At 43.9% G+C, this 25,448-nt stretch overlaps 1 protein-coding gene across 1 annotated transcript in view; it reads right to left on the bottom strand.

Moving 5' to 3' along the window:
- DNAH7 (dynein axonemal heavy chain 7) overlaps positions 1-25,448 on the bottom strand; it is a 160,739-nt gene that overhangs the window by 105,691 nt on the left and 29,600 nt on the right. Inside the window, exons 14-20 of the mRNA XM_081189234.1 lie at positions 24,379-24,457; positions 23,190-23,414; positions 20,925-21,071; positions 18,871-19,556; positions 16,325-16,511; positions 7,789-7,982; positions 3,390-3,588 (exon numbers count right to left, since the gene is read on the bottom strand). Coding sequence (XP_081045360.1) covers positions 3,390-3,588; positions 7,789-7,982; positions 16,325-16,511; positions 18,871-19,556; positions 20,925-21,071; positions 23,190-23,414; positions 24,379-24,457 — 1,717 coding nt within the window. The remainder of the gene's footprint in view (positions 1-3,389; positions 3,589-7,788; positions 7,983-16,324; positions 16,512-18,870; positions 19,557-20,924; positions 21,072-23,189; positions 23,415-24,378; positions 24,458-25,448) is intronic.

The raw sequence follows: 25,448 nt of genomic DNA on the forward strand, positions 1-25,448 counted from the left end.
TCACTGTTAACCAATTCATGGGAAATACTACTGGGCTGTAAATTTGTCAGGGGGAGCCACAGCACTTGTACTCTGATTATCACATACTAGCAGGATGCATTGATTCAGACTGAACAACTTCCCCTTCTCCTTTAATGGATACAGCAAATTTTGCACTGTGTATTTCTTCCAAGAGGCCTCCTGAAGTCTCTGTTTATGGATCCCTGATTGCCCACAGAGGCCTTGAGCCAGCATAACATAGGGGCTCCTTGAGTCCTCTGCTACACCACACCAACAGCCTCCAGTGCGGATCAGGCCCTCTCTGAGTGCAGCAGTCCAATTCACATGCATGTACACATTTTCAAAAACTTAAAACAGCTGCTGCTATTGGGCCAGATCATTAGCAGACATAGGCACCAACTCTATGGGGCTGCGGACATCTCAGCCCCCCGAAGTAGGTAGAGATGGGGCTGAGCACGCCACCCCCCCCCATCTTGAGGGGTCCTGCCAGGTCTCCCTGCGGTAGCAGCAGGGTACACAGACTCCTCCCGACGTGTGTGGCGTCACACAAGTGACGTCACACACACACAACGAGCCCTCTCCCCCAATATCAGGCAGAACTCAGCCCCTCTGCTAGCAGACAGGGTTCACCATTACCAGTCTGTAATATTTGTGATCTAAGATTCCAGAAAAACATTTGGGCAAAAGGGAGTTGGACTGAATGACCCTCGTGGTCCCTTCCAACTCTACAGTTCTATGACTCTATGACAAGCAAAAGACATACAATGGTACCTTGGTTCTCAAACTTAATCTGTTCCCGGAAGTCCATTCGACTTCCAAAACGTTCGGAAACCAAAGCTCCAGCAGCCAATCGGAAGCCGCGGAAGCCCCGTCGGACGTTCGGCTTCCAAAAGAACGTTCAGAAACCAGAACGCTCACTTCCGAGTTTCGATCGTTTGGGAGCCAAAATATTCGAGAACTAGGCTGTTCGAAAACTAAGGTGCGACTGTATCAGTATATCACAGTGTTCAGCTGGTGATATACAGTGGTACCTCAGGTTACATACGCTTCAGGTTACAGACTCCGCTAACCCAGAAATATTACCTCGGGTTAAGAACTTTGCTTCAGGATGAGAACAAAAATCGTGCTCCGGCAGCAGCAGGAGGCCCCATTAGTTAAAGTGGTGCTTCAGGTTAAGAACAGTTTCAGGTTAAGAACAGACCTCCAGAACGAATTAAGTTCTTAACCCAAGGTATCACTGTATCACGATATTGAAAACTAGATATCGCATGGCCCTACTTGTGGGGAGCGTGTCAGGACCAGAAAAAGGGCAGAAACACCAGCCATGGTTTAGTTCTACTTTCTTTCCCTTCTGTGTTTGTTTGCTTTTGCTCCGTTGCTACTATAAAAATGAGGGATGTTTCTGCTGTATGTGTTTGTGGGCAAAGATTCACACCCCTCAGGATGAGAGCCCAGAGGGATTGGGGAGTTGGTGAAAGATTTCAAGATGCTCCACAGCCACAGAGTAGAGGCCTCTTTTGTGTGAGAGACAGAGAGGGAATGAGTGAGCTGCTATAGATGAAAGAGACTGACCGAACCCAAAGGGTGCTCATCAATGGTTCCTCTTCATCCTGGAGAAGAGTGACTAGTGGGGTGCCACAGGGTTCTGTCTTGGGCCCGGTCTTATTCAACATCTTTATCAACGACTTGGATGATGGACTCAAGGGCATCCTGGTCAAATTTGCAGATGACACCAAACTGGGAGGGGTGGCTAACACCCCAGAGGATAGGATCACACTTCAAAACAACCTTGACAGATTAGAGAACTGGGCCAAAACAAACAAGATGAACTTTAACAGGGAGAAATGTAAAGTATTGCACTTGGGCAAAAAAAATGAGAGGCACAAATACAAGATGGGGGACACCTGGCTTGAGAGCAGTACATGTGAAAAGGATCTAGGAGTCTTGGTTGACGAAAAACTTGACATGAGCCAACAGTGTGACGCGGCAGCTAAAAAAGCCAATGCAATTCTGGGCTGCATCAATAGGAGTATAGCATCTAGATCAAGGGAAGTAATAGTGCCACTGTATTCTGCTCTGGTGAGACCTCACCTGGAGTACTGTGTCCAGTTCTGGGTACCACAGTTCAAGAAGGACACTGACAAACTGGAACATGTCCAGAGGAGGGCAACCAAAATGGTCAAAGGCCTGGAAACGATGCCTTATGAGGAACGGCTAAGGGAGCTGGGCATGTTTAGCCTGGAGAAGAGGAGGTTAAGGGGTGATATGATAGCCATGTTCAAATATATAAAAGGATGTCACATAGAGGAGGGAGAAATGTTGTTTTCTGCTGCTCCAGAGAAGCGGACACGGAGCAATGGATCCAAACTACAAGAAAGAAGATTCCACCTAAACATTAGGAAGAACTTCGTGACAGTAAGAGCTGTTCGACAGTAGAATTTGCTGCCAAGGAGTGTGGTGGAGTCTCCTTCTTTGGAGGTCTTTAAGCAGAGGCTTGACAACCATATGTCAGGAGTGCTCTGATGGTGTTTCCTGCTTGGCAGGGGGTTGGACTTGATGGCCCTTGTGGTCTCTTCCAACTCTATGATTCTATGATTCTATGAGATGAACCCCTGGTTAAGATCATGGGTTATTCAGTCTGTTGAATGTGTTTTTTTACAAAGTAATAAACATAAACAAATAAAAATAAAAATGTGCACCCCACCACCGAGACCATTCCATTGTAACTATCCAACCTCCCAAAATTTCAACACCTCTTGCGATGGTTTGACCCCTTTCCATTTTAACAGTACAAATTCTACAAACACCCTCCATATCTCCTCAAAGTCATTTCTCCTGCATATTCCCCGTCTTACCTTAATGGCACATGTTGATTTATCATTAATAGCTATATCCCACACCTCTTTATACCGTTCTTCCATTTTGCATTCTGCTTGCCTCTTCCACTTCCTAGCTATAATAATTCGTGCAGCTGTCAATAAATTTGTGAGCAAGTCCTTCCTAGTCTGCAAACCTTCCACCCCCACCGTAAATTGATAACAATGCTACCTCTAGACTTTCAGTCAGTTTTAACCCTGTGATTTCTGTTATCTCTTTAAACACCCTTTGCCCCCAAAATTGTACATATTTACACCCCCACCACATGTGGACATAATTCCCTGTTTCCTGGCATCCCCTCAAACATAACACCAAATATTTCTTGTTTATTTGATTTAATCTGACTGGTGTATTTAAGGCGAGTTAACACTCCATTTTTGCTTTTATTGTTTTTATTTATTAAATTTGTACATCTCCCTTCACTTGGTTAAATCGGAATGTTAATCCCTGCCCTTACTGTAGTTTAGCTTTATCTATTTGTTTGGCGTTTACCCAAATGGGATATATGTTACCTTGTGGATGGAGTTGACCATCGCTGTTTCCAGTTCAACTAGCCATTTTTCCACTTGACCTCTAGCTTTAGCTGTTGATATTGTGTTAATGAGGGCTATGACTTCTCCTTCGCTGCTTTTCATGTGCGTGATATCCAAGACTTCGGTAAACTCCACACTAGCAATTCCTTCAAAGCACTTTTTCAAGTGAGGCTTCACCCTGCAGAAATAAGAGAGAAGGGAATTAAGAAACAAACGGTGCGTTAGGCAACAAGTTATGACGCCTTCAAAGAACAAGTTGTTTGTGTGTTGTATATTTAGATTAATAGCCTCACACTATCTCAATGAGTCAGAGCAGTTTCTTCTATCCACAGAGAGCATTTTTCATTCCCATTTATCAGTCTCACAAACAATACACTCTGCATATTAAATACTGTACCATTTGCTGTAAATTCTCTCCGAAACATGTTGAACACGGAAATAAGCATCTACTGGAACAGTCCTAGAAAATTTCCAGCAAATAGCTAGACTGTACCAGGAATAGTACGTAACTTCAAAAAATCTACCTTGCTGCCTAACACATAAAATTATTTTGTGCATTTTTCATTTCAGATTTTTTGGGGTGTGTGTGTGTGTGTGTGTAGAGAGAGGTGTTGTGCTTAAGTGTTCTGTAAGTGCTTCTGGAACAGTTTCCAGCAAGCATTAAGACAGCCACCCAGTGTTATTTTACCACTGCGATCAATAACTATCCTTCTGACCTGTTTGTCAGACAGCTATTCGTGCCGAGGGCCTGACTGCTTCACACCATCAGTCTTGTACAGACTTTCAACCTGTACAAGGATCAAGAGTCTTCTGTTAGCGCTGCCCATTTCCTATAAGCAGGGGCAGAGAAACTTTTTCAGCACATTCCTTTTGTGGACAACCTTCCAATAGCCATGTGCAAGAGGTGGCCGTGGCCAGCAGAAAAAGAGAGAGGAACTATATTCCAACCACAAAAATTGCCATCTATACAATGGTATAGGGATGCGGGTGGCGCTGTGGGTTAAACCACAGAGCCTAGGACTTGCTGATCAGAAGGTCAGTGGTTCGAATCCCCGTGACGGGGTGAGCTCCCGTTGTTCGGTCCCTGCTCCTGCCAACCTAGCAGTTTGAAAGCATGTCAAAGTGCAAGTAGATCAATAGATACCACTCCGGCGGGAAGGTAAACGGCGTTTCCGTGCGCTGCTCTGGTTTGCCAGAAGCGGCTTAGTCATGCTGGCCACATGACCCGGAAGCTGTACGCCGGCTCCCTCGGCCAATAAAGCGAGATGAGCCCCGCAACCCCAGAGTCGGCCACGACTAGACCTAATGGAAAATTCCAAGTTTCATTTTGTTATTGACTCTGCTGCTAATCGCAATTTCAGGGTTCCCTTTACCTCTATACAGTGGTACCTCAGATTACAGACACTTCAGGTTACAGATGCTTCAGGTTATAGACTCCGCTAACCCAGAAATAGTACCTCGGGTTAAGAACTTTGCTTCAGGATGACAACAGAAATCGTGCGGCAGCAGCGGGAGGCCCCATTAGCTAAAGTGGTACCTCAGGTTAGGAACAGTTTCAGGTTAAGAACAGACCTCCAGAACGAATTAAGTACTTAATCCAAGGTACCACTGTATACACACCTCTAACCACGTAGTATCAGAATTATAGGACACATGGCTGCATTCAAGGATAGTGCAGAAAAGAGCTGGTGAGGCATATGAGCTGAAGAATGGGCAAAGCCAATGGGCAGTGGCTCAGGGTGCCTTCCATCAGCTTCGGATGCCCCTATCTGGTCAGGGATAGCCTAACTACTGTTGTCTATGTTCTGGTAACCTCAAGGTTAGATTACTGCAACGCATTATACATAGAGTTGCCTCTGAAGATTCAGAAACTCCAGCTGGTGCAGAATTCAGTGGCCAGGTTGCTCACCAGAGCAAGACGGTTTGAGCATATTACCCCAATCCTGGTCCGACTGCATTGGCTACCAGTTAGTTTCCGGGCCCAATACAAGGTGCTGGTTTTGACCTATAAAGGGCTCAAGGCCGCAATACCTCAAGGATCACCTCTTCCCATATGAACCCATCTGGACCCTGAGATCACTTTCTGAGGCCCCTCTTCAAGTGCCTCCTCCTCAAGAGTTTCGGAGGGTGGCAACACGAGAACGGGCCTTCTCTGCAGTGCCTCCCCATCTGTGGAATACTCTCCCCAGGGACGTTCGCCTGGCGCCTTCATTATACACCTTTAAGCGCCAGACAAAAACGTTCCTTTTTAACCACGCCTTTGGTTGATTTGATTTACATCCTATGCCCTTTTAAAATGTGTTTTTTTTTTGGGGGGGGGACAGGCAATTGGGTTGTTGTTTTTATTTTTACAGTGGTACCTCGGATTACATACGCTTCAGGTTACATACGCTTCAGGTTACAGACTCCGCTAACCCAGAAATAGTACCTCGGGTTAAGAACTTTGCTTCAGGATGAGAACAGAAATTGTGCTCTGGCGGCGCAGCAGCAGCAGGAGGTCCCATTATCTAAAGTGGTGCTTCAGGTTAAGAACAGTTTCAGGTTAAGAACGGACCTCCAGAACGAATTAAGTTCTTAACCTGAGGTACTACTGTATTATGTATTTTGTGGTTTTATGTCTTGATTTTATTCTGTGAACCGCCCTGAGACCCCCAGATACAAGACGGTATATAAATTCAATAAAAACAAACAAACAAACAAAGATCTGGAGAGATTCTTCTGCGCCCCACTGGGGGGGGCTAAGTTGCCCCCCATCCATCCTGCAGCATACTTGCTCCCCCTCATGGTTGCATGTTTGACTTCACATTTACAATAGAACCACCACACACAGAGTCCAAGTTCTAAATCCATGGAATCTCATCTGCAAAATCTAGGGTGCAGAGCATCTATATATACTTTATTTTTTGCTCTATAAGACTCACTTTTTCCCTCCTAAAAAGTAAGGGGAAATGTGTGTGCATCTTATGGAGTGAATGCAGGCTGCGCAGCTATCCCAGAAGCCAGCTATCCCAGAAGCCAGGAGGAAAACAAGAAAAAAAAAATTCTGAATCTCAGAAGCCAGAACAGCAAGAGGGATTGCTGGGCAGTGAAAGCAGCAATCCCTCTTGCTGTTCTGGCTTCTGAGATTCAGAATATTTTTTTTCTTGTTTTCCTCCTCCAAAAACTAAGTGTGTCTTGTGGTCTGGTGCATCTTATACAGCGAAACATATGGTATTTGTGCCTAGGACAGTGCATGATCATGCACACAATCCCAATTGTAAACTGGGATTGGACCCATTCCAACCCACTCTGGATCCGAATCCAGATCATGATCCAAAGTGTAGAAATCTACAGAAATCCCATGGACTTGCTCCACTCGTCAACCCGCGCACCCTGCCTCAGTTTGCCTCCCCCCAAGGGATCACGTATCTTGTTTCCCTGGATGGATGATAGAGAAGGATGTGAGAGTTTATGGAGAAAGTAGCCTATTGTACAAAGCTGAAATTTACATTTGTTGCTCTTTCCACTTTTGCCTGACTCATCAGTGGCATGTGGACCCCAGAAGCTTGCCCCAGGAGCAAATGTGGCCCTCACTTGGAAAAAGGTTTCCTACCCCTGCTGTGAAGGGGACACAGGAAACAAAGTACCGTATTTTCCGGCGTATAAGATGGCTGGGTGTATAAGATGACCCCCAACTTTTCCAGTTTGGGATATACTCACCGGATAAGACTACCCCTCTTCCAACACACACCAAATAAAAATTTAAAAAACCAGTCTCCAGTCCGGCTCAGAAATCCGCTCCACTTCCCAGTGGCTGGGGGGGCGTGGCCGGGTCCGTTTAAACAGAGGAGCGAGCCGGAGGGCTTCCTCTTTGGTTCGCTTCCTCAGTAGCTAGGACGTCGCTGAACTTCGCTCAGTTATTGCTTTTGTCGGACCTGCTGAAGCATTTTGGGGGGATTTTTCACTGCTTTTGTTGGAATTTGCTAGTGGTCTACTACCGGGAGCAGTTAGGGTCGTTCAGTTGCTGGTGATTGGGGGGGGGGGCTTCTGGGGCCAATTTTCAAGCATATTTCTGCTTCATCTAGAGAGCTTGGTGTCCTCTGATTTAATTTGCTGTCGTTTTGTCCTTTGGTGGGGAGTTGCTGCAGGAGCTGCTGCTGTGGGTGGTGTATAAGACGACCCCCGACTTTTGAGAAGATTTTCCTGGTTTAGAAAGTAGTCTTATACGCCAGAAAATACAGCAGTGAAAAATAAAGTCAGGGCTACAACAGGAGGGATGGCAACGTTTTCAATATATAAGGAACAGGTGTCTATGTGTCTATGTGTTCATTGTTGCCTCATAGCATGTGAAAACTTCGTTAAGGTGAATTACGGCTGCGTATCAACCAATACTATATACCGTGTCGGATCTTTGGTCTCTGAGAGAATCTCCAGCAATTCATCATTGGATAAGAAGAAGAATCTGGGAAAGAAGAGGCGTTTCTTTTCTAAATACTCATTCAGCCCCTTCAGAATCATTTCTAGGAACTCGTTGCATTTCTTCAGTTTTTCCAGCATCTTGTCTATCATCACTACCGTCAGAACATGCTTGTCCTGAAGAAAGGAAGAAAGGATTATGAAAATCAGCACCATCTCAATCTACAGGCCAGTTGTTGTTGTGTTAGGGACTCAGTTGCTGAAGAAGAAGAAGAAGAAGAAGAAGAAGAAGAAGAAGAAGAAGAAGAAGAGGAGGAGGAGGAGGAGGAGGAGGAGGAGGAGGAGGAGGAGGAGGAGGAGTTTGGATTTGATATCCCGCTTTATCACTACCCGAAGGAGTCTCAAAGCGGCTAACATTATCCTTTCCCTTCCTCCCCCACAACAAACACTCTGTGAGGTGAGTGGGGCTGAGAGACTACAGAGAAGTGTGACTAGCCCAAGGTCACCCAGCAGCTGCATGTGGAGGAGCGGGGAAGCGAACCCAGTTCACCAGATTACAAGACTACCGCTCTTAACCACTACACCACACTGGCTCTCAAAGGAGGAGCAACGAAGCTGTAACCATCTAAGTGTTGCTGGACTCCAACTCCCATCAGCCCCGGGTAGTGCGGCCAATTGAATGGGACTCTGGGAGCAGTAGTCCAACAAGATATGGAGGGTCACTGTTTTTACATCTCTGCTCTAGAAGGTGAAAGGCCCAGAGGTGAGAGGAATTGGCTCCATTTTCCTCTGTATATTTTTGATAATGAATCATCTTTGAAAGTTCCCTTGATCCTTCTGTGGCACTGACATGTCATTTCATTTCACTTTTCACTTTTAGTTTATATACCGCCTTTCTGTATTACTACTACTGGATCTCAAACACATTGGCTCCCGAACAAATCCAGAATGAACAAAACCCAGAAGTGAGTGTTCCGGTTTTCGAACGTTCTTTTGGAAGCTGAACATCCGATGGGGCTTCTTCAGCTTCCAATTGGCTGCCGGAGCTCCCTGCAGCCAATCAGAAGCCACGCTTTGGTTTTCGAACGTTTTTAAAGTCAAACAGACTTCCGGAACAGATTCCGTTCAATTTCCAAGGTACGATTGTATACACAATGCGGAAGAAACACCTAATTACAAAAAAGCAATAAAAGCATAACTTTAAAATAACCAACTTATATCAAATAAAGCAGCATTCAATAATCCTTTAGAATATAAAAGTAAGCAGTAAAATTAAATGTCAGCAAAAAATAATTAAACAATTTACAATTAACAATTACAATAAAGAATTATTAAAGTATAATCAATAAAAATAATGGCATGTCACAATGCATAATATACCACAAAACATATAAAACCATGTAAATGGATCAAACTGAGAAGCAAGGACACACAAATTTAAAAATAATTATAAAAAAAATTCCCTGAACTCTCTCTTCTCAACGGCTTCTGAATTTCATCACCTCCTGAATTTTTCCCTTGGCCAACACATTCTGCCTATTCTACTTTTCAGTTGTGGCTTTGCTGATATTCTTGCTGTTAGCTTTTTCATTTATTTTTTAAATTTTTAAAATATCCTGTACTTGTTTGCCACTTTGACTCGTTCAGTCTCGAGCTGGGACGGTGGGATATAAATGTTCTCAATAAATAAACAAAGGAAAAACCAGATGTGTGAATATTCACTGAGCCTTCTCAACATAGCTTTTATTTCAACACTGCACAGTATCTGACAGCTGGCATGTATATAGCCAACATTTGAGAGCATCTGACAGGTTACCAGCCAGAATCTTGACAGCTGACTTATAACTCGCTCTGGCATGCAGTAACATTAGAGAAAGGCATGCAACCTGATGGAAAACCACGGCAAATACAACAGGAAATGGGAACGGAAGTGATGGAATTGGGTGCAAATTAAGGAATGCATAATAAGAAAAGAACCGTGGAATATTATTTTAATATATAGAGAGAGACTCTTGTGTGAACACAGATTGTAAGATTTACTGTTGTTTAATATGGAGGAATGGTTTTTGAGGTTATTGGAGATAACGTTGATATGTTTGATTAGAGAAAAACTATTGCTCATCTTTCTCAGTAACAGTAATTAGAGAATCCCTTTTGGACTTCTTGTGTGAAAAGGAAAACGAATTAATCTGGCACATTTGGGTTGGAGGATTGGGAAAATATTGCCTAACAGAAAGTAGATCAGTCAGATGTCATTCTAGAGTGAATATTTTGAGTAATTTCTTTTACATATGTAACTGACAGACGGATAATCAGAAGTCCTATTGTTTTTCCTCTTTTTCCTCTCTTTTTCCTCCTATTTTTTTGCTTTCCTTTGGTATTTTCTTTTCTCTCTCTCACTCTATTTTTGTTTTTGTTTAGATTAGTTTCTTTTATCTTATTGTATTATGAAAAAGCTTTAACAAAATCTTATTTTTTAAAAAAAGAAACAGGCATGCGACCTTTAATGAATGAATTTACTAATGAATCGCTTTTAAAAAAAAATTCATTTACTAAATTAAGCAACACTTTTTTTAAAAAAAGAAAGTGAATTGTTTTTAACATATCTTAACAAACATCATATGAGAGGAAGCATTTAAAATGAGCCACCCATGCTTCAATTTTACAGAGGAGAGAAGGCATCTGCAGATTTAGTTATTAATTACTCAGTTTATTTATTAAAACTCATTTGAGTAAGGGTTAGTATATGACAAGCTCCAATAACTGAAGCAATCAGTATCTGACAGCTACTAACAGCTGGCATTCGCCAGCAATTAATATTGGACAGTATCTGTTCCACTATTTTCAACAGAATTTAGTAAATGTGGGTTTTAACTGTTTACCTTTCCTCTAGAACGGAGATAATGAAATTTGAGGTCAAGTGTTCAGTTGGTCCCCTTCATGGATCACTGCCTTGCCATGGCGAAGGGGCTTGAATAACTCAGAGAAGCTATGAGCTATGCCGTGCAGGGCCACCCAAGATGGACAGGTCATAGTGGAGAGTTTTGACCAAACGTGATCCACCTGGAGCAGGAACCGGCAAGCCACTCCAGTATCACTGCCAAGAAAACTCCATGGACAAAGTGGTCCGTATAGTTAAAGCCATGGTTTTCCCAGTAGTGATGTATGGAAGTGAGAGCTGGACCATAAAGAAGGCTGATCGCCGAAGAATTGATGCTTTTGAATTATGGTGCTGGAGAAGACTCTTGAGAGTCCCATGGACTGCAAGAAGATCAAACCTATCCATTCTGAAGGAAATCAGCCCTGAGTGCTCACTGGAAGGACAGATCGTGAAGCTGAGGCTCCAATACTTTGGCCACCTCATGAGAAGAGAAGACTCCCTGCAAAAGACCCTGATGTTGGGAAAGATGGAGGGCACAAGGAGAAGGGGACGACAGAGGACGAGATGGTTGGATAGTGTTCTCGAAGCTACAAACATGAGTCTGACCAAACTGCGGGAGGCAGTGGAAGACAGGAGTGCCTGGTGTGCTCTGGTCCATGGGGTCACCAAGAGTTGGACAAGACTAAACGACTAAACAACAACAAGCTCAGTTGGTAGAGCATGAGACTCTTAATCTGAGAAACACGGGTGTGTACCCCACATTGAACAAAAGATCTATGCACAGCAGGAGGTTAGACTAGATGAGATTTTGATCCCTTCCAATTCTAAAATTCCATGTTTCTATGATATACTGCCATCAAGTTTTAAAAATTTGAAATCTGGGCGGATTTTGAAATGTTGCAGAATTCCCTTTTGCTTTTTGCTGACTGCTCTACTACATTGGAGATCAATAGGCATACAAAGATATGTGTATGTTCTATTAGGGCTGGTTTTCAACACCATGATACCATCACCAGCTAACCATCACGATATACTGATATATCACAATGTCTGAAATAAGGATGGAGCTATGTAGAGGCCTTGGCTGGCTTCACAGTTTTTCCCCACGCTGTGAATTTTGGATAGCCCACACACATCATGATTCACGATATATTGCCAGGTCAAAGGTTATGAAACCGATATCATTATATGGACTTGGATACGGTTTTGGGTGATATATTGCCCAGCCTTAGTTCTAGTATGGCAAAATTTGTATACAGTGGAACCCTCGGGTTGCGACTGGTGCAAACCCGGAAGAATCGGAATGGATTACTTCTGGGATCACGCTGTTCGTGTATGCGCAGAAGCCCTAAATCGCACCACACATGCGCAGAAGTGATGATTTGGGTTGTGGCATTTTCAGGTGGCGGCAGGGCCTCTGGAACGGATCCCCATCGTAAACCGAGAACCAGTGTGGTATAGTGGTTAAGAGAAGTGGACTCGTTATCTGGTGAACTGGGTTCGATTCCCCGCTCCTCCACATGCAGCTGCTGGGTGACCTTGGGCTAGTCACACTTCTTTGAAGTCTCTCAGTTCACTCACCTCACAGGGTGTTTGTTGTGGGGGAGGAAGGGAAAGGAGATTGTTAGCCACTTTGAGACTCTTTAAGGGGAGTGAAAGGCGGGGTATCAAATCCAAACTCCCTTCCCTTCCCGAGGTTCCACTGTATATAATTTTCCATTTTAATGGAATGGGGCAGGAAATTGCTGCAGTTACCTGTTTCCCTTAAGGGTCTTCGGGATGAAAATATTTAATACTCAGTTATGGACCCGTACGTCATCAATTAGAATAAGACGACAACTAGAATAAGAAGATTTAACATGCAGAGATAGTGTTGTGTTTGGTTTCCTCCAGCCAGTGTCAGCTTCTTCCAACCATTGACCCTCTCTCACTTCTCCCTCTCTGCATGATATGGATCCTGCAGTCAGAAATCCTGTCTGGTCTAGACAGCTGCTTCCCTTTGGCAACTTGAACTTAAAGATGCTTAAACGCTTATTTTGTGTCCATAATTAAGACAGTGATCCCAAACCCAATGACCCGAGTATGGCAATAAGCTACATGAATGGGGGAACAGATTTAAATGTTACCATGCAGACACTCCTCGCTCACATCTCATTCCTTTACTCTTAAGTAGAAATGTTTTCAAATAATCTTGTTACACTGGAGTGAGTGAACTTGGAATCAGCATGCTTCCTTGACTATGTACACCATGAGTAGGCAAACTAAGGCCCGGGGCTGGATCTGGCCCAATCGCCTTCTAAATCCGGCCCACGGACGGTCCAGGAATCAGCATGTTTTTACATGAGTAGAATGTATCCTTTTATTTAAAATGACTCTCTGGGTTATTTGTGGGGCCCGCCTGGTGTTTTTACATGAACAGAATGTGTGCTTTTATTTAAAATGCATTTGTGGGGCATAGGAATTCGTTCATTTTTTTTCCAAAATATAGTCTGGCCCCCCACATAGTCTGAGGGACAGTGGACTGCCCCCCTGCTGAAAAAGTTTTCTGACCCCTGATGTACACCATACCTACAAAACACATTTTCCTTCTCAAAGTATCCTTGGCACTGCTATTTCTTGACATCCAATGGTCTTTTAAAATGTGTTGGGGGGTATTTTTGTTTTTTACTTTTATTATGTACAGTGGTAGCTCTGGTTGCGAACGGGATCCATTCTGGAGCCCCGTTTGCAACATGAGCAGAACGCAACCCGCGTCTGCGCATGTCACGATTTGCCGCTTCTGCACATGCGCGTGACGTCATTTTGAGCGTCTGCGCATGTACGAGCGGTGAAATTCGGAAGTAACCCTTTCCGGTACTTCTGGGTCGCTGCAGGACGCAACCTGAAAATGCTCAACCTGAAGCAAACGCGACACGAGGTATGACTGTATTTTGGGTTTTTAAATTGTGGTTTTATGTTGCATCCGCCCTGAGACCTGCGGGTATAAGGCAGTATACAAATATAATAAGTGAAAATAATAAGATAAGCTTTAGGTAATCTTTCCTTTCCTCTCCTGTCCCCCAGATGCTTTCTATGCCCTTTCACCCTCAGCCATGAGAAAAATGCTGATTGACGCCACATGAGCACCCTCAAGCGGTAGCTGCAATAAAGGTACGTTTTAGCACAGGCTACAGCCACCCATTTTCACGATTTCCTCTGGCTATATTTCACAGCTACAACTGTGATGGAACATCAGGAATAAACAAAGCAGTCATGGATCAAGATTTCACAGAGAACTGATGCTATTTGCGGATATCTTACGGCGGGGAGGGGGGGAATTAAAACTATATTGCAGCTAAGCCAGGGCATGGAAAAAGAATCTCTGGTCTGTTATTATGCCAAATTCCATATCCTAAGATATTTTAACTTCCATTTCTCTTCCCACGTTGATAAAGATCACGCCTTTATTCGACTCGTTTAATCAAAAGCCAGGACGAAATCAAAAGAGCAATTTTGTCCTCATTGCTCTGAGCCACACAGATAAAGCCTATTCAAATCTGGGGTAAAACACAGGGCAATGGGGATTTTTACAGTTTCTCGCAGCAATTATAAAACACAACAGCAAGTCAGACAATCAACGCACAGGCTTAAATTTAGTTTACAATGATAGGGGATTTTAATTCACAACTATAAAACCCAGTTGCTATTCCTAGACACACACTGCCACCTTCTGGGGAAAGGATCCTGAGAGTTAATGTGCATGGAAATGGAATGGCAGAATGAGCTACCAGACTGTTCGTCATAAGAACCGAGCTCTATTTTCAGTCGTCAAATAATTTTTATGGAGTTTTTATAATTACATTGCAACAAAGCTAAAGAAAAACAGGGAAATGAAATGAAAATATCACAGAGAGCAGAGGATCTATGTTGTCCCTCAATTCTATGATTCTGTGGCTCTATCTACAAACTCTGTCTCTCTCTCTCTCTATCACACACACACACATATACACACACATTCTTCAAGATCAGCATGATGATGTCTTGTAATAAGGCAGGAATACCAAGACTTGCACCCAGAACTTTTACATTCGACCTACTAAGGAGCAGATGACATTTTGAACACCAGCTTTTTATGACATGCAAATCCAAACCTTTGCATGGTTAGGCTCCACTTGCCTAGTGCCAATTAAGTGTGCACAGGGCTGCAACCTAAGGCCTGATCCCACTGAGTTCACTGTGGTTTATCCTCTAATAAGGACAGAATAGGCATTATACGGGTCATTGGGCTACTGTGACTGCTTTGCTCTGTTCCTTATAATATCTAGTTTACCAAACACATTACATGACTTTGCATTGCCTATGCTCCACCCCCACCCCACACTCAATGGCTGCTGACAGCTGGAACGACACTATTTCACATATCGGGTTGAAGTAGACATTACTGGGAAGAGGGGGTGAAAGAGACATGGCGACATGGAGCAGGGGCAGCTCAGTGTCTCCCACAATGCCTAGTGTGCACAGGATTGCAGCCTAATAATAATAATAATAATAATAATAATAATAATAATAATAATAATTTATTTATACCCCCTACATCTGGCTGGGTTTCCCCAGCCACTCTGGGCGGCTCCCAAAAGAATATTAAAAACACGATAAAACATCAAACATTTAAAAAGTCCCTAAATAGGGCTGCCTTCAGATGTCTTCTAAAAGTCAGATAGTTGTTTATTTCCTTGACATCTAGTGGGAGGGCATTCCACAAGGCGGGTGCCACTACTGAGAAGGCCCTCTGCCTGGTTCCCTGTAACCTCACTTCTTGCAGTGAGGGAACCGCCAGAAGGCCCTCGGAGCTGGACTTCAGTGTCTGGGCTGAACGATGGGGGTGAAGAGGCTCCTTACTTGCATGCTTATTCAGAAGTAAGTTCCACTAAGTCCACTGTGCTTCCCAGCGGCGTATTCCAGAACTGCAATTTAAGTCCTGCTGAAGTTATTGGGACTTACTTCTGAGCAAGCATACTGAGGACCAAATATACAGTTGCAGCCTGAAACACATGTACAGTGGTACCTCGGGTTAAGTACTTAATTCATTCCGGAGGTCCGTTCTTAACCAGAAACTGTTCTTAACCTGAAGCACCCCTTTAGCTAATGGGGCCTCCCGCTGCTGCTGCTGCGCCGCCGCCGCCATGCAATTTCTGTTCCCAGCCTGAAGCAAAGTTCTTAACCTGAAACACTATTTCTGGGTTAGCGGAGTCTGTAACCTGAAGCGTATATAACCTGAGGTACCACTGTAATTGAAAGTAACCCCGCTTGAAATTGATGCTACTTAATAAACATCAGGGTAAGTTCAAGACACTTGAGTTGCCTTTCACAATTATAATGTCTTTCATTCCTACAATTACATGCATTGTGTTAGAATCTTCCTAATATCCCTTTAAGTTAACAATGGTTAGTTTTCAACAGGATAGTTTTCAGCATGTGCAATTTAGTTTAGGACAGACTTTATTTCTGAATTGATTTATAGCAGTGTTTTTGAGCTTAATAAGACAAACCACAATTCCCTTTTTGTTACCATCAGTAGTTCTTTTCTGATTTCTAGATCATATGGATGGATCATAGACCATGTTATGTATGCTGTTTCAAAAACAGAACAAATGTTTACCTGGATGGCACATTTCATGATGTCCTTCCATGTTTTGTCCACAGAGGTGAATCGCCTCCCTTCTTCAGGCATCTGAGCCATAATGTCAGGAGAACTGAAAATTGGCTCCAGATACAACCAAGTGGCCTGAACTTTGAGCCATTCATCCAAGATCTCCTGCACCAGCAAAAGTTTTGCTTCCCATTCCCTGCAAAACAGAACACACAGAGTTTTAGATCCTTGCTTACAGAAGCAACATTTCTCTTGGGATGAACGCCCAACAAGGCGCATAGTAAGTAAAAAAATTCCATACACCTGTAGAACTGGGAGTAAGGAAAAAATGCTAGCTCCGATGTAGTTCTCTCTCATGGTTTCACAAAGGAAAGCAGTTCCAGAGCCTGTGCTTACCCAACAACACAATGGTTCATGCCCTTTTCCCTTTCCCATCCTAGTCTCTGTTGGTTGGGGAGTCCATACTATGCAGTGAAATGCAAATTCTGTACCAAAAAGTCTCAGGCTATTAATGTTGAGCATAAAAGGTGTAACTAATTTTCAATAATAATAGTTGTTGTTGTTGTTGTTGTTGTTGTTGTTGTTGTTGTTGTTATTATTATTATTATTATTATTATTATTATTATTATTATTATTATTATTACCCCGCCCATCTAGCTGGGTTTCCCTAGCCACTCTGGGCTGCTCCCAACAGAATATTAAAAACACAACAAAATATCAGACAATAAAAACTTCCCTAAACAGGGCTGCCTTCAGATGTCTTCTAAAAGTCAGATGGTTGTGTATTTCCTTGACCTGTGCCTCCATGGACAGCTGTGAGTCCAAAATGACTCCCAGGCTGCGCACCTGGTCCTTCAGGGGTACAGTCACCCCATTCAGGACCAGGGAGTCCACCACACCCGCCGCCTCCTGTCCCCCCAAAACAGTACTTCTGTCTTGTCAGGATTCAACCTCAATCTGTTCACCACCATCCATCCGCCAACCACTTCCAGACATTCACACAGGACCTTCACCGCCTTCACTGGTTTTGATTTAAAAGAGAGGTAGAGCTGAGTATCATCCGCGTACTGATGAACACCCAGCCCAAACCCACATGGGAGAGATGATGATGATGATGATGATGATGATGATGATGATGATGATTGCATACACAGACAGGGGTTGTTGCTTTTTTTGTTGTTTTTTGTATCTCAGTTCCTACTGCATTAAGGTTTTTTTTAAAAAAAACCAATTCTACTTTTTCTCTAGATTGATCAGTTTAATGCAGAGGAGGAGGCGTATGGGGGAGAGGACGGAACCCTGAGGCACCCCACAAGTGAGAGCCCAGGGGTCTGAACACTCACCCCCCAACACCACTTTCTGGACATGGCCCGGGAGGAAGGAGCGGAACCACTGTATGACAGTGCCCCCACCTTCCAGCCCCTCAAGACGGTCCAGAAGGATCTTATGGTTGATGGTATCAAACGCCGCTGAGAGATCCAGCAGAACTAGGAAACAGCTCTCACCTTTGTCCCTAGCCCGCCGGAGATCATCAACCAGTGCGACCAAGGCAGTTTCAGTCCCATGATGAGGCCTGAAACCCGACTGGAAGGGATCCAAATGGTCCGCTTCTTCCAGGCGTGCCTGGAGTTGTTCAGCAACCACTCACTCAATCACCTTGCCCAAGAATGGAAGATTTGAGACTGGGCGATAGTTGGCCATCGTGGCCGCATCTAAAGATGGTTTTCAAAGAAGCGGTTTAATAACTGCCTCTTTCAGCGGGTCTGGGAAGGCTCCCTCACGGAGGGAAGCATTCACCACCCTATGAAGCCCATCGCCCAGCCCTTCCCGGCTCGCTTTTATCAGCCAGGATGGGCAAGGATCAAGGAGACAGGTGGTTGGTTTCACTCGTCCAAACCATTGTATAACAGTGCCCCCAGCTCCCAGCTCCTCTAGATGGCCCAGAAGGATTTCATGGTCGATGGTATCAAATCCATAGACCTGTCCAATTTGCCTGCTTATTTAGTACCCACTCTTTGGGTTTTTGTAAAGGCAGGAGAGTGACACAGGAGAAGCAGGAGTACATCTGTACAGAAACATAAAACCAATACGTATTATGTTTTCACTCAGCATTTTACTTCACAGGGTTCCTGTGAGATTGCATGATGTAAGAATGGTAGGTCCCAAGTAGGGACTGGTGGGAAATTAAGCAGAGGGTGGGCTCTGGGAGCCAAACTCTCCCTCCACCATAATGCTTTCCCTCCAAAAAATGTCCTAACTACTTTCCCTCCCAGAGGAGGCTACTTCCAGTTTCAAAAGGGGGGGGGGGAGAGAAAAACCACAGGAATTAAGGGGGATTGAGAATTTACCTCTCTTCTCCAGCCTGCCCTATACTTTAAACTACCTTCCTCCCATGTTGACTTCATATGAAATCAGCGATTTGCTTTTTTCACAATGGTCTGCCACTCTCGCATGTCCTTTGAGCCCTAAATAGCTTTGAATGATTTACACCACAAATCAAACAAGGCCACTTGTGCGCTATGTTATTGACGTCGCCCCCTTAGGAAATATTTTACCTCATCTTCTTTTCATAAGGTTTAATGAAAGGAGATCCTCTCATGGTCTGCGTTTTAACAATGTGGTCATCCAGCAACATCTGAATATCATCCACAGACGATAAAATGTGAGTCCCAGTTTCCCTGTAAGGAAGAAGAACAAATTCCATGGCATCCCATTCTGAAATCATTTTCACCATGGCCTTCTCAAGTGAATGTTCTTTGCTGGCTGTTTCACTGATGCCTTCGAATTTTTCCAAAAACGGCTCTAGGTGCATATCAATATAGGAAGAGACAGTAGAATCTTCGGAGGGCTTCAGAGGGAACCCGGCGATTTCTGACATGGCCTCCCAATGCCGGTCTTGCAAGCCGGGGTTGCAAATCACTTGGATCAACGGAATGTGCTCCTTAAATTCCTCCACTTTTGTCCTGACCCTCGTTGTTAGAAATAAGGCATTTGGGGAATCGTGAAAGGTTTTTTCCAGTTTGTACAATGCGCGCCAGTAGTTCCCTGTATCCAGCTCAACTGTATCCGGGTTCACCTTGGTGAATATTCCATCCATCCAGTTTCTGTATTTGGTGTTAAACTCTACTGCCATATCATAAAGCCGAAGATACGGATTTAGGGTATCTTGGATTTTTTTACGTTGAGGATACTGAGATGTTAACCACCCGTACGCCTCCTCCTCTGCATTAAACTGATCAATCTAGAGAAAAAGCAGATTTTTTAAAAAAAAAAAGTAGCATAATGTAGGTCACATGTTTAATCATATCTACACTACAACTTTTAGAAGGTGGAAGTCATGCATATGATATAAAAATCTACACAATGCAGTAGGTACTGAGATACCAAAAAAACCCTGTCTGTGTATGCCATTATTATTATTATTATTATTATTATTATTATTATTATTATTATTATTATTACTATTAATAATAATAATAACCCACCCGTCTAGCTGGGTTTCCCCAGCCACTCTGGGCGGCTCCCAACAGAACATTAAAAACACAATAAAAGATCAAACATTAAAAACTTCCCTAAAGAGGGCTGCTTTAAAATGTCTTCTAAAAGTCAGTTGTATATTTCCTTGACATCTGATGGTTTCTGCCCCGAGATGGAAAGAAGATGTAGTACAAAGCAAGGAAGAGTGGCTAATTAAATTAATGGATTATGCCAAAATGGCAAGATAAACGGATGTAATAAGAAACCAAGAAGAAGAGGGTTTTTTATTAAAGATTGGGGAAAATTTGTGGAATTATTTGAAAAACTCACGTATGCAAATAAGCTCATTAGCAGGATTAACGTAAAACAAGCTGTTGAACATATCATTAAGAGAAGGTAAAGAATAAACTAAAGATGGGGTAATGTGGAAAATGCAGTATGAAAATTAAAATGAAAAAGAAACCACAAAAGGGGAGGGGAGGAAATCAAATACCGTATTTTTTGCACCATAACACTCACTTTTTTCCTCCTAGAAAGTAAGGGGAAATGTCTGTGCGTGTTATGGAGGGAATGCCTACGGGTGGCATGCCTACGGATTTTCCTCCTCTAAAAACTATGTGCGTGTTGTGGTCGGGTGCGTGTTATAGAGCGAAAAATACGGTATATGTATATTAGAAATGTTTGTGATTTGTGTTTTTGTCTGTAAATATTTGAAAAACAAAAATGTATATATACAGTTGTACCTTGGTTGTCAAACGCTTTGGCACTTGTACGTTTTGGCTCCCGAATGCCGCAAACCCGGAAGTGAGTGTTCTGGTTTGCGAACGTTTTTTGGAAGCTGAACATCCAACACGGCTTCCGATTGAGTGCAGGAAGCTCCTGCAGCCAATCGGAAACCGCACCTTGGTTTCCGAACATTTTTGGAAGTTTTCACTACTCTGACTTCAACAAACCTGACATCGACGTTGTCAGGTATATTGCAGGTAGCCGTGGATTCCCAAAAACGACCTCGCAGACAAAATGAGGAGGCCTGGCAGCCCGCATTTGCCAGAATTGAATCTGAGACCTTCTGTATGGTCTGCCATTGAGCTAAAAGCTACCATCCTCTATGAAGACAAACCCAAAGCCTTACCTTATCAGCAGCTGCATCTAGCTTTGTATTCAACGCCTGGGCTTTTTTCAGGTACCGGTTGATTTCCTGAAGGTCCCCGTAAGAATAAAATTCTTCAACTTGCTTAGCATAACTCTCCAGCTCCTCGACAAATCTTTCGCAGCGCATCTAATAAAAAGTTGCAGATATGAGACAGAGACAGAGGTGTGCATGCACATCATATAGTATTAGAATACGAGGGCAGAAGTTTATTTGTACATATTTAGTATGCCTTTTTGTCACTGGGTTTGCACTGGGTTTCCTTGTTTAGGGAAGCTTTTCATGTTTGATGTATTACAGTATTTTAATATTTTTTTGGAAGCCACCCAGAGTGGCTGGGGAAGCCCAGCCAGATGGGCGGGGTATAAATTATTATTATTATTATTATTATTATTATTATTATTATTACTACTACTACTACTACTACTACTACTACTACTACTACAAGAAATAAAAAGTAGAGAAGATCAGTACTGTAATGCAAGTGAGAGCCAAGGTTTTAAACAGCCTAGCCATAAAGCCTATTAAGCAGGCATCCCCAAACTCGGCCCTCCAGGTGTTTTGGGACTACAACTCCCATCATCCTTGACCACTGATCCTGTTAGCTAGGGATGGTGGGAGTTGTAGTCCCAAAACATCTGGAGGGCCAAGTTTGAGGGTGCCTGCCACAAAGCAATCAATGTAACTATTTCCCATGGAACTATTACACATAAAACCTTTAGGATTATGACTTATATTTTAAAAGGTACCATATTTTTCGCCCCATAGGACGCACCGCCCCATAGGACGCACCTAATTTTTTTTTGGGGGGGGGGATAAAGAAAAAAAAAATTTCCCCTCCCCAGGCACGGGGCAGGCGCGGGGGAAGCCCGAGCTTCCCCCGACCCCAGCCCCCAGAACAGCCTGCTATCTGCAAGCCTAGGGAGCTGCGCCGGTCTCCCCAGGCTTGCAGAGAGGTGCGCGAAGCCCGGGGGCGCTCTTCAGCGCGCACCAGGCTTCGGAATGCAGGCAGCTCTGTGCTACCCTCCGGAGCCCCGCTTGGCTTCGCGCCAGGATCCAGAGGGTGGCGCAGAGCTGCAAGAAGCCCTGGAGCGCAGGCAGCTCCGCGCCACCCTCCAGAGCCCCGCGCGGCTTTGCGCCGGGATCGGGAGGGTGGCGCAGAGCTGCAGGAAGCCCTGGAGCTCAGGCAGCTCCGCGCCACTCTCCTGAGCCCCGCGTGGCTTCGCGCCGGGATCGGGAGGGTGGCGCAGAGCAGCAGGAAGCCCGGGAAAGCCTGCATTCGCCCCATAGGACGCACACACATTTCCCCTTCATTTTTGGAGGGGAAAAAGTGCGTCCTATAGGGCGAAAAATACGGTAGGTCGGGATGCTTTGTGAGCTAACAGGTTAAGGCCCCAGCCCAGCTGTAGAAGCACAGAACCACAGAAATGTGGAGTTGGAAGGGACCCCAAGTGTCATCTAGTCCAACCCCCTGCAATGCAAGAATCTCAATGAAATCATCCGTGGCAGATGGCCATCCAACCTCTGCTTAAAAACCTCCAAGGAAGGGCAAATGTTTCTGTATACCATCCCCATTTGCTGGATAGATCAGGGCGGAAATACTTTACTGCTGGGATTTCGGTAGGTCAGATATGTTAAGTTGTGGGTGAACATATCAGGCAACACAGTGATTCTTCAAACAGCTCTTCTTTATTCAGAGGCCACAACAGAACTGAACTGAAGGGCTCGGTCAGCCTGCTTATATAGAGCTCCAGTACAATGTTACTGTAGCAACTTTCTAAAACTATCCAATCACTGAACGTCACTTTTGATCCTTCATTTGCATAACTATCTACAGTATCCCCCTGCTGACCCAGGGTGAGAACATAACAAGATCACACTATTAAAAGGAGTAAAGCCCAAATTGGCACTTGCCTTGAGCAAGTTAACTGATATCCACTTGCTTTAAAATAAGCACTATCAACACAGCAATCCACAGTATTATCCCAGTAAACCAAGTACAGTGGTACCTCAGGTTACAGACACTTCAGGTTACAGACACTTCAGGTTACAGAGTCCGCTACCCCAGAAGTAGTACCTCGGGTTAAGAACTTTACCTCAGGATGAGAACAGAAATCACGCGGCGGAGGCAGCGGGAGGCCCCATTAGTGGTACCTCAGGTTAAGAACAGTTTTAGAATTAAGAACGAATTAAGTTCTTAACCCGAGGTACCACTGTACCTTTAAAAAAGAAGAACTGAACGCTTACTTTAAGCCCTTCTTGAAATTGTTCTGTTTTCTCCTTAATGATCTTTCTGTGTTCTTCAAAAATCTCCCCCATTCGCCCATACCACTGAAAGACACTGTTGTTCAGTCGAATATCTACAGGCGAAAGATTTGTACACTCTATCAGGAACGCAAGGCAGTTTTTAGAGTCAATTAATCTCTGCTCCATCTCCAGCATGTCAACTGTTTCCACTTTCTCGATATAGGCCTAGTGGGGGAAGAAACAACAACCGATTCATGATCTTGGTGGCAAACATGTTTTAGCACTCTTTCAACCTGAAAAAAAATCATTTACAGTGGTACCTCAGGTTACAGATGCTTCAGGTTACAGACTCTGCTAACCCAGAAATAGTACCTTGGGTTAAGTACTTTGCTTCAGGATGAGAACAGAAATCGTGTGGCGGCATCGGGAGGCCCCATTAGCTAAAGTGGTACCTCAGGTTAAGAACAGTTTCAGGTTAAGAACAGACCTCCTGAACGAATTAAGTTCTTAACCTGAGGTACCACTGTATTGCATTTTAATGGACCACTAGTATTTATTCAGGGACCCAGGTGGCGCTGTGGGTTAAACCACAGAGCCTAGGACTTGCCAATCAGAAGGTCGGCGGTTCGAATCCCCGCAACGGGGTGAGCTCCCATTGCTCGGTCCCAGCTCCTGCCAACCTAGCAGTTCAAAAGCACATCAAAGTGCAAGGAGATAAATAGGTACCGCTCCGGCGGGAATGTAAACGGTGTTTCCACGCATTGCTCTGGTTCACCAGAAGTGGCGTAGTCATGCTGGCCACATGACCCGGAAGCTGTACGCCGGCTCCCTCGGCCAGTAAAGCGAGATGAACGTCGCAACCCCAGAGTCGGCCACAACTGGACCTAATGGTCAGCGGTCCCTTTACCTTTAGTATTTATTAATTTATTTATTTTTAAACATAAAGTACAGCCACACTCCAAGACAGAATTAGGTTTGCTTAGATATGGCGAAAGGAATTCCAAATAGAGTCATTAAAGTGTGCTTTATAAAAATTTGTTAAGCCAAAAAGGAAGGAAACATGGAGGGGGGGGTCACTTGTCCTGGGTGGTACTTTTGTGTAGCCTGTGTGGGTTCTTAGAATTGAGATAACCTTTTGTTTTCAGTTTTTTTAAAGTAAATTTATTTCCTTGTAAAGAGAAATGCATACCTTAAATTCCATTAGTTCGTGTGTATTTGATGGAGTGGAAAGGGCCTTCTCTGCTATCTTTTCAAACTCTTCACACAGCCTGGAGTTGGAAAAGCAAATTAGATAGATGGGTAGATAGACAGAAACATACATGCAACAGATTTGAGAAAGCAATCCTTTTCACACTCCAGTGACGCAGTGCCTTTCGGTCTCAGCGATGAGCAGACTTCAGGCTTCCTAGAACTCCGAGATCCACCACCCAGAATCCTCCGGAAAAATAATCTCTCAAAGGACCTGTTGATGGCATTTTGCCATTGTACTGTGGAGAGTGTATTAACTTATGGTCTGTGTGTGTGGTTTGAGAGCTGCACGGTCAGAGAAAAAACAATGCTGTCCAAGGTTGTAAAGACTGCGGAGAGAATAATTGGGTGCACTCATCCCACCTTGGATCAAATCTATGCTTCCAGGTGCCATAAGAAAGCTGCAGAGATAGTGCAGGATAGTGCGCACCCCGGAAATGATCTCTTTCAGCTTCTGCCTTCTGGAAGAAGGTACAGGGTTATAAAGACTAGGACTAGCCGCCTGAGAAACAGTTTCTATTCAAATGCTATCTTGGTTTTAAACGCAGTGTAAGGTAATCTCTATGTGAGTATATTGTATTCAATTATGGGGTATCAGAGTTTTTAGAGGCTAACCAGGCTGGGATAGTTGGGATAGCAGGCTTGTTGGTTTCTGAATGTCTGGTGTAGATTTTTTTCAATTTCGTTGTTCTGTATGGGACAATGACAATAAAGATTATCGTATCATATAGAAGAATTTGGAGCCCTGGGTTCATTCTGCCCCCAGGGCTTTTGCACAAAAATCCACTCCAGGTTAGCTCCCCCCTCCAACCAGCTTTCTTCGTCTCAGCAGTAAAATGTGGACGAGTAATTTTGTTGTCTTCATTCTAAAGCAATCAGAAGCCAGTAATTATCACCTATCTAATTCAAATCTACCAAGAGATCCAAGTCTACCTTCCATCTTGACTTAAGCATCCTTCTACAACAGAGGAGAAGGGAAGACCTACGCCCTCCCCATTCTGAATGTCTTTT

This window comes from Podarcis bocagei, assembly GCF_964188305.1.
Source record: "Podarcis bocagei genome assembly, chromosome: 1".
In the NCBI taxonomy this organism is placed as follows: Eukaryota; Metazoa; Chordata; class Lepidosauria; order Squamata; family Lacertidae; genus Podarcis; species Podarcis bocagei.